The 15,536-nt window shown below is 42.4% G+C and overlaps 2 protein-coding genes across 3 annotated transcripts; both read left to right on the top strand.

Annotated features, from left to right (window-relative positions):
• Positions 1-142: 142 nt before the first annotated feature.
• On the top strand, positions 143-5,840 carry LOC105282688 (dynein regulatory complex protein 9). Its single transcript, XM_011344889.3, has 6 exons — positions 143-2,450; positions 2,529-2,624; positions 2,806-3,046; positions 3,206-3,412; positions 3,753-3,884; positions 4,465-5,840. Exons 1-6 carry the CDS (start codon positions 2,182-2,184, stop codon positions 4,663-4,665), a joined length of 1,146 nt encoding a protein of 381 aa, XP_011343191.1. The 5' UTR covers positions 143-2,181; the 3' UTR covers positions 4,666-5,840.
• Positions 5,841-8,961: 3,121 nt separating this feature from the next.
• On the top strand, positions 8,962-14,145 carry LOC105282690 (GA-binding protein subunit beta-2). 2 transcript variants are annotated; one of them, XM_011344892.3, is made up of 8 exons: positions 8,962-9,096; positions 9,504-9,606; positions 9,690-9,848; positions 9,929-10,126; positions 10,213-10,576; positions 10,673-10,948; positions 11,041-11,330; positions 11,832-14,145. In XM_011344892.3, the coding sequence occupies exons 2-8, from the start codon at positions 9,544-9,546 to the stop codon at positions 12,084-12,086; spliced, it is 1,605 nt and encodes a 534-aa protein (XP_011343194.1). In that variant the 5' UTR covers positions 8,962-9,096; positions 9,504-9,543; the 3' UTR covers positions 12,087-14,145. The 2 variants fall into 2 exon arrangements, with proteins under 2 accessions (XP_011343194.1, XP_019888333.1); XM_020032774.2 differs by lacking the exon at positions 8,962-9,096 and having other exon boundaries at positions 9,161-9,606.
• Positions 14,146-15,536: the final 1,391 nt, after the last annotated feature.

Consider the following 15,536-nt stretch of genomic DNA (forward strand, 5'->3'; position numbering starts at 1 on the left):
GGGCGCGCCGCGACGCCGAAGATAACCGACGACGCCGTCGTTGCGCGTGTTCGTTTTTCCGCGCGCGGGTTAGGTCCACTTTTCGGGCTGTGGCACCAACCGAGCCAAACAGGACGCGCGTTCTTATCCTCGTCTTAAATAAGGGATGACTACATTTGCGAAATTGAGACGGGCGTTGAGTGGTTCAACGAGGCAACGTATCTAACGCTCTTTTGAATTGACCGCTCTTTTCAATTTATAATTGTAAACTCTTTGTCATTGTTTGAGCACAGACCTGGAACTGAAAAATAGATCACGGACTCCTCTCACGCTCTGCCGTTTGCATCTGACTCGTCAGAATTATCACCAGATATCAGCATCAATCGTCGTACTATGAAAGACACGCAGACTGACAATGATTGAGAGAAATTCAGTTTAATCAGATTCGATTGATTCAAATCATTCAAATTGGACATTAGTCTAAAAGTTTGCATGCACACAGCATAATATGGATGTTTGTATAGAGGAAAGACGCGAATACCGACATACCATTTTGTGTTTGGTGGTTATATCTTAACTTAAAGCTCGAAATAAAAATTTGCGTAACGGATGATATTGTCGCCTTGTTTTCGCGAATTCCGATCCGGTGTCCTTTACGTTAAACAAGAGAACGAGCCCGAGGGGCCGCGCGAAGAACTCTCTTCCCAGACAATGCAGATTCAATTAAAGTCCCCTTCTGACGTGGGAAACTTTTCCAATCAAACTGCTACGTGCCAGCGCGCCCTTTTTGCCTTCAGTTTTTCGCCCGCAGGATTTTTTTCTCTTCCTCCCATCCGTCCTCAGCCGCACCTCTGTGTACGCGTACCTGGCTCAGGATCTTAACGCGATCGGATAGTAATTACGTCAATATCAATTTAACAATCTTCTAGTTTTGTTCACTTCGCTTGTGGGAACGGAATAATTGATAATGAACCGATCGTGCAAAACTCTCTTCTCCTCGGACAGACCAAGTAGAAGAACGCTTACCGAATCTGTATTTGCATTTTCTCGTTCTTACAAAGTATACAGTGATTCTGTATAGATTATGCTGTCTTTATTTGCAATATCATGTGTAATATTTTTGCACAAATTTATTATATATATATATATATTTGTTATATAATAATTAATCAATTACGCTCGTAGTCATATGTCAAAAATCTCGTTAATTTAAGGAAAGAGAGAGACAAAAGGAGGGAAAGTAATAAAAAAGGATGAACATAGCTTAACGTCATAAAGAATAGTAAAAGAGACGTGTGGAAAATTTTGTGACTTAAAGTCGATAATTTGATAGAGGTATCCTTAAGGCAAAACTACATGGTACACTTCCTTGGCTTCGTGTAAGCCAAGCTGTACTTGGCTTCGCACCCGCTAAATGTCTATCACTTTAAAAAACTACAACTTTTCCATGGGGAGAAATTCTATTTCCAACTTGTTCGGAAATATGTAAGAGTAGTGGTATTCCAAAGAGCGACACACATGGGGATGCACACATTAAATCGCACACATTAAACCGCAGATTTTTCATGATATTCGTCGCTTGACATTAACAGAATAGTGCACGGCCACTCCCAACGACTGACGCAATTCCAAAGTTGGTAGTTGCAAAACGTCGAGTCCCGTTGGAAAATGTACTTGCATTTTCGAACATTACTCAGGAGAGATTTTCGCGACAAATACTTCCTTTTCATTTGCGGTGTGCGAAGCCTTTCTTTTCGCGCCAACCTTTCCTTTAATGTCCATGCTGTTTCCAGGGTGTCCGGGTTCGTTTCCACGGCAGCCTGTGCGACGATGGATCAAACTGTTTAACAGCCCGAAAGGTTGCCGGAGTCACGGAGTACAGTCGTCTGTCTTCCTTTTCCTTTTCTTTTTCTCCGTGGTATGTGTTGAAATCGTTGCGGTGACTATGCGCCCCCTGACAATGTATAATATTAATTGACGAAAAAATGTCTGTTTATTCATAACGATCTACCTGCACGTGTTCGTTAAACGTATCAATGAGTAATTTCAAATGTGTACTCTCAGCTGTTATGTGAAAAAAACGGACAAACACACACACACACACACACACATGAGCTACGTCCGATTGTGCGAAGCGATCACGTTGCGAAACAATTTGGAAGATGTATCTTAATCAGTATAACTAACTTTGCACTGACGTGCATGCAAACTCGAATATGCAAACTTGACAATGAGTCAATCAGCTCCATCGAATCATCGCGGCGAGCGAACGATGAATTGGCCGATGGCGATGTGATTCGCAAAGACACGATGAACAACTCGATAAACGCAGATTCTTGCGCGGGATTTTCAGTGGTGGAACGCAACGCCGTCCTAAAAGTGTTGGAGGCGTGCGCGGACTCATTAGTCGTCTATCGAAATACCCTGAAACAAGAAGCCACGATGAAAGAAAGGCCTCTCTTCGAGATTGGGTACGTCGTGCGGATAGTAGGTAGCTGGCGCGTAAAATGCTAGCTCGTGACAGTAGTCTGGCTTTGTATCGTTCGCAGGATCTCAGAAACGTTGATTCCGCAGTCACTTAGCGGAGACCCTACGATGATGGATTCGCGGAGAGCAACCGCGCGTGAAAAGCTTCGACGAGACAGGTTGCGATGCATTCAGCCCGTTTGATATAATATAAGAGGCCAATGGCGCCGATGGTTACATTTATATCACTGTCGATATGTATAATAATAATAATGTGTATAATAATAATAACATGAAAGCCCGATATAAACGAGTAGCGCTCGATTTGATTGCGTCAGTAATTGATGTTTTACGTTGCAGTTTATACGTGAGCGATATAATACAGGAGTTGAGGCGGGAAATTAGCGAGCGCGGCACTATCGGGGTATTGATTAAGGAGATTGAGAGGATCACGTCGATGGAAAAGCGAGGGCGTCTTTTAACGGAGGAGAACGAGAGAATACGGACGATTGCGACGGAGCTTCAAAGAGCAATCGTCGATAAAAAAGCATCAAACGAAAAGGAGGAGGAACGCTTAACGGGCAGACTTACCTCAATGAGGGTATAAGCATGATGCTCCGTATTAAAAAATGCTCCTATAATAAGATACACCATACAGTGGCGATAAATCACCAAGGCTTTACCGTTTCGCTATTTCGTTATTCGTTGTACGCGTACGGATGAAACTACATTTAAGGAAACTTGTTGGCGAAATGTTTAGGATGAGACGGAGAGACTGAAACTAATTAAGGACGTGGAGATGAGATACGTCCGAGCGTGGGAGAAGGCACGTCGGGAACAGAACGTGTTACGTTACGAGCTGGAGATGGACGAACGGCAAGAGACTTTGAACGATCATCGCATATGCGAGAGAAACGAAAATTGCGTAAATGGCGCACTGACGCGTTATCAGACACGGCGTATGGCGGTGAGCGTAAACTCTAGTGTCTCTTTCCACATATCTTGTTTTTATCCTTTAAACATATCATACTTGAAGGAGCTTCTCGCGATTTAGATCGCGCTGTAAGCGCAATAGTTTGATCAACAGCCTGTACGTTCTGCTGTTTGGCAGAGAGACTTATTAAAATATCGTAGATTCTTTGAAATTCCAGCGATACAATATACCCTCTTAGCGAGTTTCTTAACAGAAATTCTCTCAGAGTTCGCTCACTGAGCGTTGAGTAATTTGTTGAAAGTTTCATCAACGCGGGGAATTCAAGAGACGCGCCTTCACAGAGATAACAAAAATATTTGCCTTGAATTTACAGTTTATCAAGAACCGAATCGAGCAGTGGCGGCAACGGTACGATCGCGAGGGTGAAATGCACGAGAAGCAGATCTGCAAAGTGCGTAATGAGATAGAAGACGCTCGAAAATACCTGGAAAAGCTTACAACGGAGGTAATGATTCGAAAACCGCGCGCGACGGTACGGGAAATATTTTCATTTCATTCCGGCGCGCTGTGAGAACGCAATGCAGCGGAGTAATTCAATTTACATTCCGGCGCTCATTATTTCGCGACGTCATCACCGCTAGTCTTAATTGCCGGATAAAGAGAATTCCTATCCGGGCAACGAGCACAATCACGGTCTCATCTCGCATTCTCTGGGAGAACCGCCTAATTTACTGCGTCACGTTTCGTCGTAAGCCTATCGGCAATCATTGGCTTGGACGTGTTTGAAGGGCGCGCCAAATTTTCGTCAGCTGATCGATAATTTGCGCCAAGAGCGCGTCCGTCGAGATGTGTCTCTCGTTAAAAGGAGAAACCACGAATCCTATAGGCTCCCGAGAGATGTACCGAAGGTACACCTCGAACGAGTACGCGCGTGAGCAACCCGATTAAACCCGTTCGCTGAAAGTCCGAACGTAATGAAAAAAACTGTTCATAGCCTAAACGTTGCGGCGCAAAGTTTGCAAATCTAAATCAATAGAAAGGCATATATCGAAAACGCTCAAACGGAATGCGGCATTTTTTTACAGTACCGCAGTAATCAGCAATTCATCGATACGTACCTCGCGGAGCAGGCGGCGCTCAAACGGCAAAAGGAACACGAGGTTCATGTGGAGCGTAGCACGATCAGGATACAGGCTTGGTGGCGGGGAATCATGGTGCGCCGGAAGTTGGGACCGTATCGACCTGAGGAGAAAAAGAAAAAACGGGCTATCAAGACGAAGAAATAGCTTTCCTTTGGCCAAGTTGCTCTTAAACGTACCGCGTCGATTGTAATCTGTTTTTATCGCTCGCCAGACGAATGATTATTAAAATTCATCCGCGATCTAACCGAGCTCACGGCTGGTCAATCGATTTATCATACTGCGGCTAAGTTATTTACCCCTTTTGAAGTCTCCTGATGAAACATCGAAAAAATATCGATTACTTATCGAGATGAAATTACTAAAAGCGGAGAAAGAAATAGACTTTTTTCTTAACTACTATGCATTCATACGAGTATTACGAGTGGTAAAAAGGGAAAAAAGCGCGCAAATAGCGAAACACGAAACGATCAGCGGAGCATTACGATAACGAAGTGCAAATTCCATGAATCGCCGCCAATGATTGCATGCCAATTCGGTTCTGTGCCTCCTTCGTGACGCAACGTGAACGTACATACACGCAACGCGCGAGAGGGCGAGTATTGTTCACGCAAGAATCTCATTTCCCGTGGCACGTTTCTGAAACGCCGCATCTGAAAACGCGCGGCGTAATCGACGGCGTAATAATCGACGCGGTTACACCCGCAACACGTGCTGGATGTGAACGTAAACACCGAGCATAATTTATGCGATGCTTTCTTTGTTATTGTTTTCTTGATGTTCTTTTTTTTAAACCGTGACCAATATCCTCGCCCGTGGCTGAATATATATATATTTTTTTTAAATAAAACTAGCGTCCTGGGAAATTTTCGCATCTTGCGAATATCACTTAACGAGTGTTTTCTTAGGTAGTACAGTATCAGGAGGTCTAACAAAGTTTAAATATTTTATATTGACTAGTGGGATGTGTCGAGTTTGGCGACAAAAGAGTGAAACTAACAGTAACCTTGAAATATACGATATTTTTGCATTAGCGCAGTATAGCGCTAGTAGCCGGTAAAAAAAAGCATAAACTATATAGGCTTAAGAAGCACACCGTTGTATCGCTGTAGCGTGCACGTGCACGTCAAACTACCGTAGGCATAATGACACTTCACTTCCGATATAAAAGTCGTAATTGCATTCATTTCTTCCTTCTATACGATGTTTCCGGATTCTACGTGCCTATAATCCTGCGAATCGTGAATACAACGCTCGCGATCGATAATGTAGCAAAAAATATTATATATATATAATAATAGAGGTGCATACATCGTGAAAAATGCGTACGTGTTTAGATTTTGTAACCAATGTAGCCAAATAATAACTCAAAGAGGGTGTAAATTTCGGAATATATTGAAATGCGTGAAATTAAAAGAAGAAACATGCATATGAAAAATTCACTTTTAAATTTAAATCATCAAAAGTATTTATACAACCGAGGTAATTACGTTCTCTCTTGACGTGGCATTTTAGCGAGAACGAAGAATCGTCGGTATCGTCGATTTTCGCGGCATTTTCCAACTTGTATCTTAAATAAAACGTAACGCAGAAATCGATCGATCTCTGCCCTTTAGTCATATGTACATACATACGCCATATGTGCACTTCCGGGCAGTTTTATCTTTATGGAACAATTTAGTTCCCAGGCAAAGTAAACCATGCGAGGAAAAAAGGGAGTAACAAGTAAGTAATAAAAAAGAGAGAGGAGGGCGGGGAGAGTAGAGTTTTAATCCAGGCGAGTTTGAAAATTGAAGGCGACAGGTATGTACGAAGTAAAAGCGGTCGCCATGCGGCGACCGAAGCATCGTCGCGCGCGTGAATTTCTCAGGAGGAGAAATTCACGAGGCTGCGAGTATAAGCGTATAGCGTATGCCAACCTATTCCCGTAAAACGAAAACATGCAAGCTCACTTGGGGCGATCGTGCGACGGCCAGCCACCTCTTTAGATTACGATATAAGGAACGGTTAACGCGATGTAGTCGTGGAGGGGGGAGGGAGGGAGGGGATGGTGCACGCACGTGATAGCGCGCCCCAGCTACGTATGCAATTGCCTTGCTGACCCAGCTTTCGCGTACATCGATAAGATGCGCCGAACATGAGGCTGTCCGAACCGCCCCAAAACCCCGAGACACCGAAATTCCTGAGACTCCGACATCCGCAAACTAGGAAATTTCCGCGTATCGACAAAATTATCGCGGCTTATATTAACCCCCCGCGTTCGCGTAATATGGAACGTTCGCGTCGTTTCGCCGGATATATCCGGACTACCGGGATTGAAATTGCAATCGATATACGATCTCGCTGCGGAGTTCAATTTTCGACGTGTCGACGTGCCGACACGGTCACGCGACAATTGCGACCCTACGCGCTATAAAAGCGTCGCGTTTTCATATTGTTACGGCAAACCACGTTGGCAAACCTCATTTTTGCATATTTGTTGCTTTCACTCGGAATTTTGGCAAATTTCACGTAGAGCGTGAAATTGGAATAGTCGCACTTATTCCGCACGCATTACATTCCAAAATGATAGAAACATCATAAATGTGTATTGATATCTTTGAAGTAATTCTTATTGGTGATCTCTCCGCCGTTGCTTGGACTCTCGATACATGGACGATAGCATGTGACTGTTTCCGGCTCTACCTTCTCTCCCTCTCGACTCTCGTTTGTCACGCGCTCAATGCTCGCTCACTACCGCGCTACACCGTTTATCGCCTATTAGTTTTTAACTCATTTTGCTGAAATTTTGTCGCTGTGGGCCCGGGGCCCACTTATATTAATTCTGCACTGACTACACTAACAATCGTAAATTGGAACGTCGGATAAGCAAGAATCAGCTCTAAAGTAGCTGATTATTACAACTTACGGCGTAGTTGAATTAACGCAAAAATTGTTTGCTTCGATGGAGGCAACATAAGATGAGTTGACGCGAAAAGGAGCCGGCAATCCTTCAACGTTTCAGAGAAGAAAATTTTCTATACGTTACCTACTATACGAGCTTCATGTATATTTGATGTGGAAAATTAACACGGGCGTTGATCGATGCGTCCTATTTTATTACGATTAAAATTGTACTGCAATATAATTGCATTAATATATCTCGATGCAATCAACATCCCTCACCCTCACATCAGAAAACAATTCTCTTCTCATTATCTTTCTATCCTGTCATTAATTTTTTTCCATCTTCCGCAAAGATAGCGATAAATTAAGTTAAGATGCTACACGGGAGAGAGACAGAAATTTCATTCTATCTTTTCTTTCAACCTTGAAAAGATCAAGTTAGTAAATAATTCAAAATTAAAGGTTTTCTATGCGAAGTTTGGAAAAATTCATGTCAACAAAATAGACGAAATAGGTGTGAGAAAATGATGTTAAGTTAAAAAAAATGTAATTCACGCGTGCATGGCTTTCCATTGGTCGAAATTTAATTCCCCATTTTTTTATTCCTTATACATATATATGTATGTTCTAGTCCGTTCCTTATTCCTCTCACATTGTGTCTCACCGTATCTGGAGCCCTAATGCTCGCATCGAAATAATTCAATTAACGTGTGGTGTCACGATCGATCGCGATAATATGAATTAATAATAATAATGAGTCATAATCGACAATCAATGTCTATCTGCAGCCGGCGTAAAGTGTAAACACGAATGTAAATATGCTACTTACATGTATACATATAATCAGATGCCCGCGACACACATTCTTCGGTGATCCGCATCGTTTCTTTCTCCCACTCCTGACTGAGCGAGCCACATTTGTGCTGTACAGAAGTTCATTTTCGTTGCACCTAGTCGCTCCGTTATCTCCGCGATTCTGGGTCAGTCGCGAGACGGCAAGAGGATAGATCGAACGTCGCCGTTGCTACAAGTTGGACGGACCGTACTGTAATAGATGGAACGAAAGAGAGAAAAGGAAGGAGATAACAGACAAAGGATTATCGATGCTAGTACATAGTCTCCGTGTGACGTCGCGCTATTCGAGAATGCGTTTTTGTCACTCTTCGATTCAGCGATTATGAAAAGCTGGATCTTGACATAGGTAATTAAGAATGCTTCCGTCGCGCGAATCTATTCTAGGGTGTGTGCTTTTTGTATCGAGGATCAAACCATCAGTAATATCATTATATTGTAGCTTGTAATTATTTCGAAATTGTAGCCCGAGACGAAAGCACGGCAGGGGTGAAAGGTTCACTGTCTGAAAAAATTGCTTTTGCGGATGAAAAGCGCAGGTTGAAAACCGATGCAGGTAGGACGCGATCTCGTTGTTTCTCGTGACCAATGCTCGTGAAAGATGGTTGTAGTGATTTGCGACGGGGGCGTTCCTATCGCTGTACACGTAGAAAACGCTTTTACCCGCCGAGTCGGGCCGCGAGTGCTAGGAATGGCGCCAATGCGCCGCCATTTTCACGAAACTTTACCGTGGCCGTAAATCGCCAAGACTGTGACGAGGAAGAATTCCCGGAGACGCAGTGCACCCGTCGACGGACCATCGGAAAAATCGTGAAAAAGGACGAGAATAATGCACATACCGTAAGTACAGTCCCCATGCGAGCTGCCGCGGTTAGCTACTTTTTTTGAGCACGAAACAAGCAGAGCCTATGGCATGGGACTTCCGTTCGATCAACAGGAACAGGAAGTTCCTCGCGACGGCGAAATAAAAACATCCTGTAGCGATGTGAGATGCTCCATGAAATAAACACGCCACGCGTACGCGGCATGCCGCGAGACGCGAATCGGCCGTTCGGAGACTCGCGTGTGTGCCTTTCGGCGTGTTCAACCTCGTTATTTTTATGAGCCCACTTTCGGATTCCGGCGACCCCAAGGTCGAACGGCACTGATTACGAGAAAACTCGAGAAATCGAGTCGCTTACAGCTATTTCCACCCATTCGAAACGAGACCGTGACGATCATCGCTGTTATGGGAAATTTGCTTTTAGTACCCGTCTGCACGGATGGGATTGAGTCCGGGAAGCAAGAATGCAATCTGAGAGCATATGCGCCAATGACATCGAGGGTCTCGACTCGGACACCCTCATACCAGTGAGTAAACATCGCATTGTTATCTTTATTATTATTTGTCTCGTCGAGCATGTAGTCGGTCATCCAAACGCTTACCTGATTAGGTGGAGCTCTTGGCTTGTGACGTTTCTCCTCACTCAAGATTCCAAGATACTTTGTCGATAGTGGAACTCGGCAAACAGCTTTTGCATAACGCAAAAAATGGAGACACCGAGGCTGTGCGCGAGCTCATGTGTAGAGGTGCACCATTTACGACAGATTGGGTATCTACTTTGCATCGCGTGCTTTGATATCTCGCACTTCCAATAAAACAAACATTTACGAGGATGAATCTGCCTTTTAGCTTGGTACGAGTGCGCTTCACCTGGCTGCGCTGAACAATCACATGGAAACTGCCGAGGTCTTACTCAGAGCAGGAATATCAAGAGACTCTAGGACAAAAGTAGATAGAACACCGTTACATATGGCAGCGTATGAGGGTCATCATCAGATGGTGCAATTGCTGCTTAATTATGGAGCTGATGTCGACAGCAAAGACATGGTATAATATCAAAACTGCAGTTTAATAAGTTCTAACCTCCAAGAATTTTCGATATTATTTTAATAATGACAAAACTCTTGTTCCAGTTGAAGATGACGCCATTACATTGGGCAGTGGAACGTGAGCACACTGAAGTCATGCATATTTTGCTAGATTATGGAGCTGACACAAATGCAACTAGTAAATTTGACAAGACTCCGATCAGTCTTGCACTGGAACACGACAGGCTAGACTTGGTTGACATATTGCAACAGGAAAGGGAGATAATAGGTATTCAAGCCCAGCAACAAAGTCAGACTAACCCTGCGGAATTAGAAGTGGCGACGCATAATTTGATACAATTAGAAGCGGAGAACAATAGCACAGGTTCCATAGCATCGGATACGGAACAAAAGTTTGCAATAATGCAGCAGCAACAGCCTCAACAGCGCAAACGTAAAGCTTCTCAATGTGTGTACCGTAACGCATTTCCTCGTGCAAACGATTACTCTTTGTCTCGTATTTCCGTCTAATGTATTTGTCTCATATCTTTGCATAATTTTCCAGTACACGTGGAAAAGAAGCAAAAGATGATTTTCCAACAAATCCCTGTATCGTCGAATGATCTGGGCGGTGAACACGAGAAAGAGATTGAGGATATTGAAGTAATCGATACAAATAATATCATGAATAACAAGAAACAAAAAGACTTTATGTCTCTAGGAGGTATCAGTAAACAATTCAGATTATTGGAGGCACATGGAATCACAATGATACCTGTGGATGACGAGTCGTCCATCGTGGAGAACGCGGTAGAAAGTGGGAGAACGGTTGTTTTAACAGGTATGCTATTGTTTTTGGCAGATATCTTGGAGGAAAAAAAAGCTATTATGCCGATACGTAACGTTTCTAGTGTCAATGATTCTCAATTGCAGAAGCTGGGAAACTCGCTCTAAATCTAACAAAAGGTACGCCGATTAAACGTCTCCAAGTCGCTTCGCGGAAGGGAACTGCGAGGAAAGTTATAACAATCCGAACTGACCAGATCCAGTCCAAGATGTTGAATCAAAATTCGAATGCATCCACCATTACATCACGAGGTCCAAACATCTTGAAAAGATCTGCTGTAGATAGTAAAGCTGCCAAATTATTTCTCACAACAATCCCTAATACCACGACAATATCGAATATTGCCGAAATCAAGAATACTGTTCAACTGAAAGAGGTAAAGTTAGACGTATGATTTTCAATATAGATCAGTTAGTACTAACGGCCTTTCCTACACGCTTAGCAGCGTAGTTTTTCGTGAGGTAAAAGACTGCGCATATTCGCGCGCGATTAAACTTTGTCACTAACTGTCATACTGGAATATCTGCAAAAATCGATTAATTTTTTATAAGCTTCGTAAATTTTTATTTTTTCATCTAAATTTCTATTTTTGTAGTCGTGTCACTTTTTACTCTCCATAAGCAAGGATGACACTATTGATATTAATGAATTCGGTAATTAGTTTCTTTGACCATAGCCGGATATTACGTCGCGATATAATTACGTGTAGAAAACCAGCAGTGCCGTAAAGCGTGCAGTGTTAAAAATCTCGCTCGAATTTTTACACTCATGTTCTTTTCCGCGCAGGAAAGAGCCTATAATAATAATAATAAATGAGTGTAAAGGCCGCTAATAATATACGAATGAATAATAAACGAAAACTCTCTTTACATTTTAGAAGACTGCGAGTTCTCCGGCAAAGATCGCGCAGTCAACGGTCTTACAATTGGACGATGATATAGAAGAGATTACCGAAGAGGACAGTCCCGAAAACAGCGAACCGATAACGGATATAGCGGTGCTGAGTAGACAATTGGCGGAAGCGCGAAGACAAGCTGCCGAGTATCGTAAGCAATTGCAGGAGAAAGAGAAAGAAGCGGAAATATATAAGCAGCAACTTCAAAACATCACGGCACAAATAGCTTCAAAGTGATTTTATACACATATAAAGATCGTGTCCGATTACACGATATACACTAATCGTATTTGTTCCTTTATATCGATAGAATCGTTCATTTTTTTATTTACCAATCATTACATCATATTGTAAATCGAATTTACAATTAAACGTTTTCAATTTTGAACGTTTTTTTTTTTTAAATGAAACACTTTATCGTCATTTTACTTCTCTAAACACGAAAAATACGATAATACGAATTTGTAATTTTCATTACCAACCGGGTACTTGATAAGTTGATAATGGACAGCTGCGAAATACTGAAAAACCTAAACCGTTTTCATACGCATCAATATTTCTCAACATTCGTTAGGCAAATGTATTTCCTATTTTAACAGACGTTAATTGTTTCCTCAACGTTTACGAACGTAACATGTAAATATAATGTATATGTACACATACATATATTGTATGTACATACATATATGTATATGTGTATATGTATGTATATATGTGTGTGCATATGCGATTGAATATAAAATAGTGAGGACACAAACTAGAACAAGACGCTGTAAATCTATGTGGTTTGGCGCATCGATATACAGGGTGTAATTTAATTCGCGTACTACTTACACAGGACTTTTCGAGTCAGTTTTTCATGAGAAACATCACTGTGTAAATAGTGGGCGCGCATTAAATTACACCCTGTATAATAATAATGGAATACATAAATTATTTTGCTCTCCATTTGATATATCAAGCTTAATTTGTCTATCATCGATTCTTGAATTGAATCATAAATAACTAAGAACGAATACACGTACTTATTTTCTAAACGTTTTAAATGATCGAGCCCTGCTAAGAGTCCTGAATTAATCGCAAACTGTTTGTTAATGACATTGTGTCATGTTCAGAATGTTTAGAAAAAATGCCAAGTATCAATCTCTTATTTCCATTACTCGGAAATTATTAGAAATTTGATCCACTACACACACACACACACACACAGATTTCGCTTCCTCTCTTTGTAATAAATGTAAATATTCAAGTTTTAATATAAGAAAGGATAACCGCATGATTATTATTTTTCTTCATCTATCAATAAATCTAAGTAGAAATGTTTTTAGATAAGAGTTGTTGGTTTTGCTCCAATATTCATTCGACGTAATAGTCGCTTGTATATGCAGCTAAGTCAGCGAGTAATAATAGGGAACGTGCAAAACGCAGCGTAACGTTCAGTGCCGTTAATGTTTATAAATACGTACGATCTATTTTATACATACATTGTACTTTTATATGTCCCACACTGAAAAAATTCTGCTTCTAATCGTTATGGATTGTTATGGATTGATTGATGTCAGAGACATCAAGATAAGAAATATTAAGTATTTCCAAGAAAAGATAGATAGAGAGACAGAGAGTGTGAGTTGTTAAATTTCATGGCAAGTCTATGTAAACTTCTGATGTTTTATGACAAATGTCATCATGTAGTCAAAGATATCGTTGATGCATCTCACGGCTAATGCTTCGCTCGCGCTTGCAAATGGAGTAATGTGAAAAGCAAATTTAGTTGGACGAAGGTCTTTAACGCTATATATGATGTAAAACACATTCAAAGTGATTTCTCATAACCGATTTAATTTGATTCCCCCATCGCTTCGTCGCATATCTTAGCTTGGTACGAAACACATTCCAGGTGCGCTCTTCCACCTTTGTCCGATAGCTTCGATAAGTCAACAGCTGTTGCGAGAATGTACGAGAAAAATTATTTTTGGTATCTGCCAAATTTAGTTTAGCAGTGTACCGGGACTTTCGACCAATATAATCTAATCTAAAGATGTTATTGGTATATCGGACGAAATGCGAAACGATGAGATAATGCACCGGCGGAGAACGATTGAGGAAAGTAGTTGACCTCAGGTACAAAAAACGAATGCGTCGTACAAAGCGCTACGGCGAAAAGTTGCGGAACGCAACGGGCTATACTTAGGACGTTAAGACAACTCTACTAGAATAAGACTTTTCTAGCAATGTACATTGTAAATATAGCTTTATACAGAAAATCGAATAAAGAGAATTGTTGATTACAAAGTTACCCTTTTGTGTGAATATTGCGGTGTCGGGAGTGGCAATTTGTCAGCCCGGCAACATGTCTCTCGAAAACTTTGCGTAAATCGCGTCTACATTGCCCAGAGCTCCAAAGAAAATATCTGTTTTCGCGGAAATCCTTCCCGCGCGCGATATCAATTTTAAATATTCCCGCGCTAGTGCCGTGCGTCGATCAATGTCGCATTTTGAAAACTCGGTTTAAGTTAAGTAGCGACTGCCTCTTCTGCCTCTCGCCTAGATGTGCATTTTTACTTTTACTCGCCAACGCACGAAACATCGATCTTATAAAGCTGGCGATCGACACCTTGCGTTATATCGATGCTTCAATAGAAAGTTGCCTATCTTTGCCCATATTTAACACGTGGCATTCTCCTCGTGTACGGTCTTTGCCGCGATCGATCGTGACGGTAGGATTCGTTGCGCGCTGCGCCGCGCCGTGCAGCACTTTCTACGCTTGCCTGCTGCGTGGGATTCTCTCCTTCCATTTCCTTCCCTTTCGAAAGGTCGATTTTGCTGTAAACGCAGAAAACGCGGGAAATAACTGCGTCCGTATTCCTCTCTGGGATTCCGAAGGACGGACGCGCGAGATGTATTTTTCCATGTACGGTAACGGATGCATTTTCGACGGACCTCTCACCGCGATCGATCGGATCGTCGCGCCCATGGGCGTTTATCCTCGGATAATTCTCAGGGGTGGGCAACGCGCACGCCGATCGATAAATAACTTAACCCATTGACACACTGTGTATCATCATGGACACGGAGCCTCTTCTGGAGGCCGGATATCCGGAAGGAGAAAAACGAAAAAAAAAAAGGCATTTTCCGTCACGAGAAGTTAATCGCGCGTTCGATTTCCGACGCGGATATTTCGGACCCGCGTCCTTTCACACATGCAGATCGATCCGAAACTCGACCCGTTGGCAACGCCGCGCGCGCGCTCGACACTTGAAAACAGTTGGTGTCCCTTTGAGCAACGCTGGATCTCGCTGCAGAATGCGTTATTATCTCGAGATGCGAATAAAGCGTGCCACGTTATACGTGTACGTGCAGTATTTCTAGCAGGATTTAAATAACTGGTGCAACACTCCCACACGCAGCGCTATGCAGACTCGGACAAGTTCCGCCACGGTAATCGTCGCAATTTCACGGTCAGAGATGGGCGTTAAAGATTTTCGTCGTTAGACAACCCGAATGTCTCGTATCTTTCCCAGATATTATTTTCCAGGAAACAATAACAATTATTTACGATAAGAGCAATTGACGCGGCCGAGTATCGGACGTAATCCTCCGAGCGGATTATAGAGAGCTTCCGCTTGTGGCTGGCTCTCGATACGCTCGATACCATACACGGGCACGTGTAGCACAAACTGGATGATC

This window comes from Ooceraea biroi, chromosome 4 (genome assembly GCF_003672135.1).
Source record: "Ooceraea biroi isolate clonal line C1 chromosome 4, Obir_v5.4, whole genome shotgun sequence".
Classification (NCBI taxonomy): Eukaryota; Metazoa; Arthropoda; class Insecta; order Hymenoptera; family Formicidae; genus Ooceraea; species Ooceraea biroi.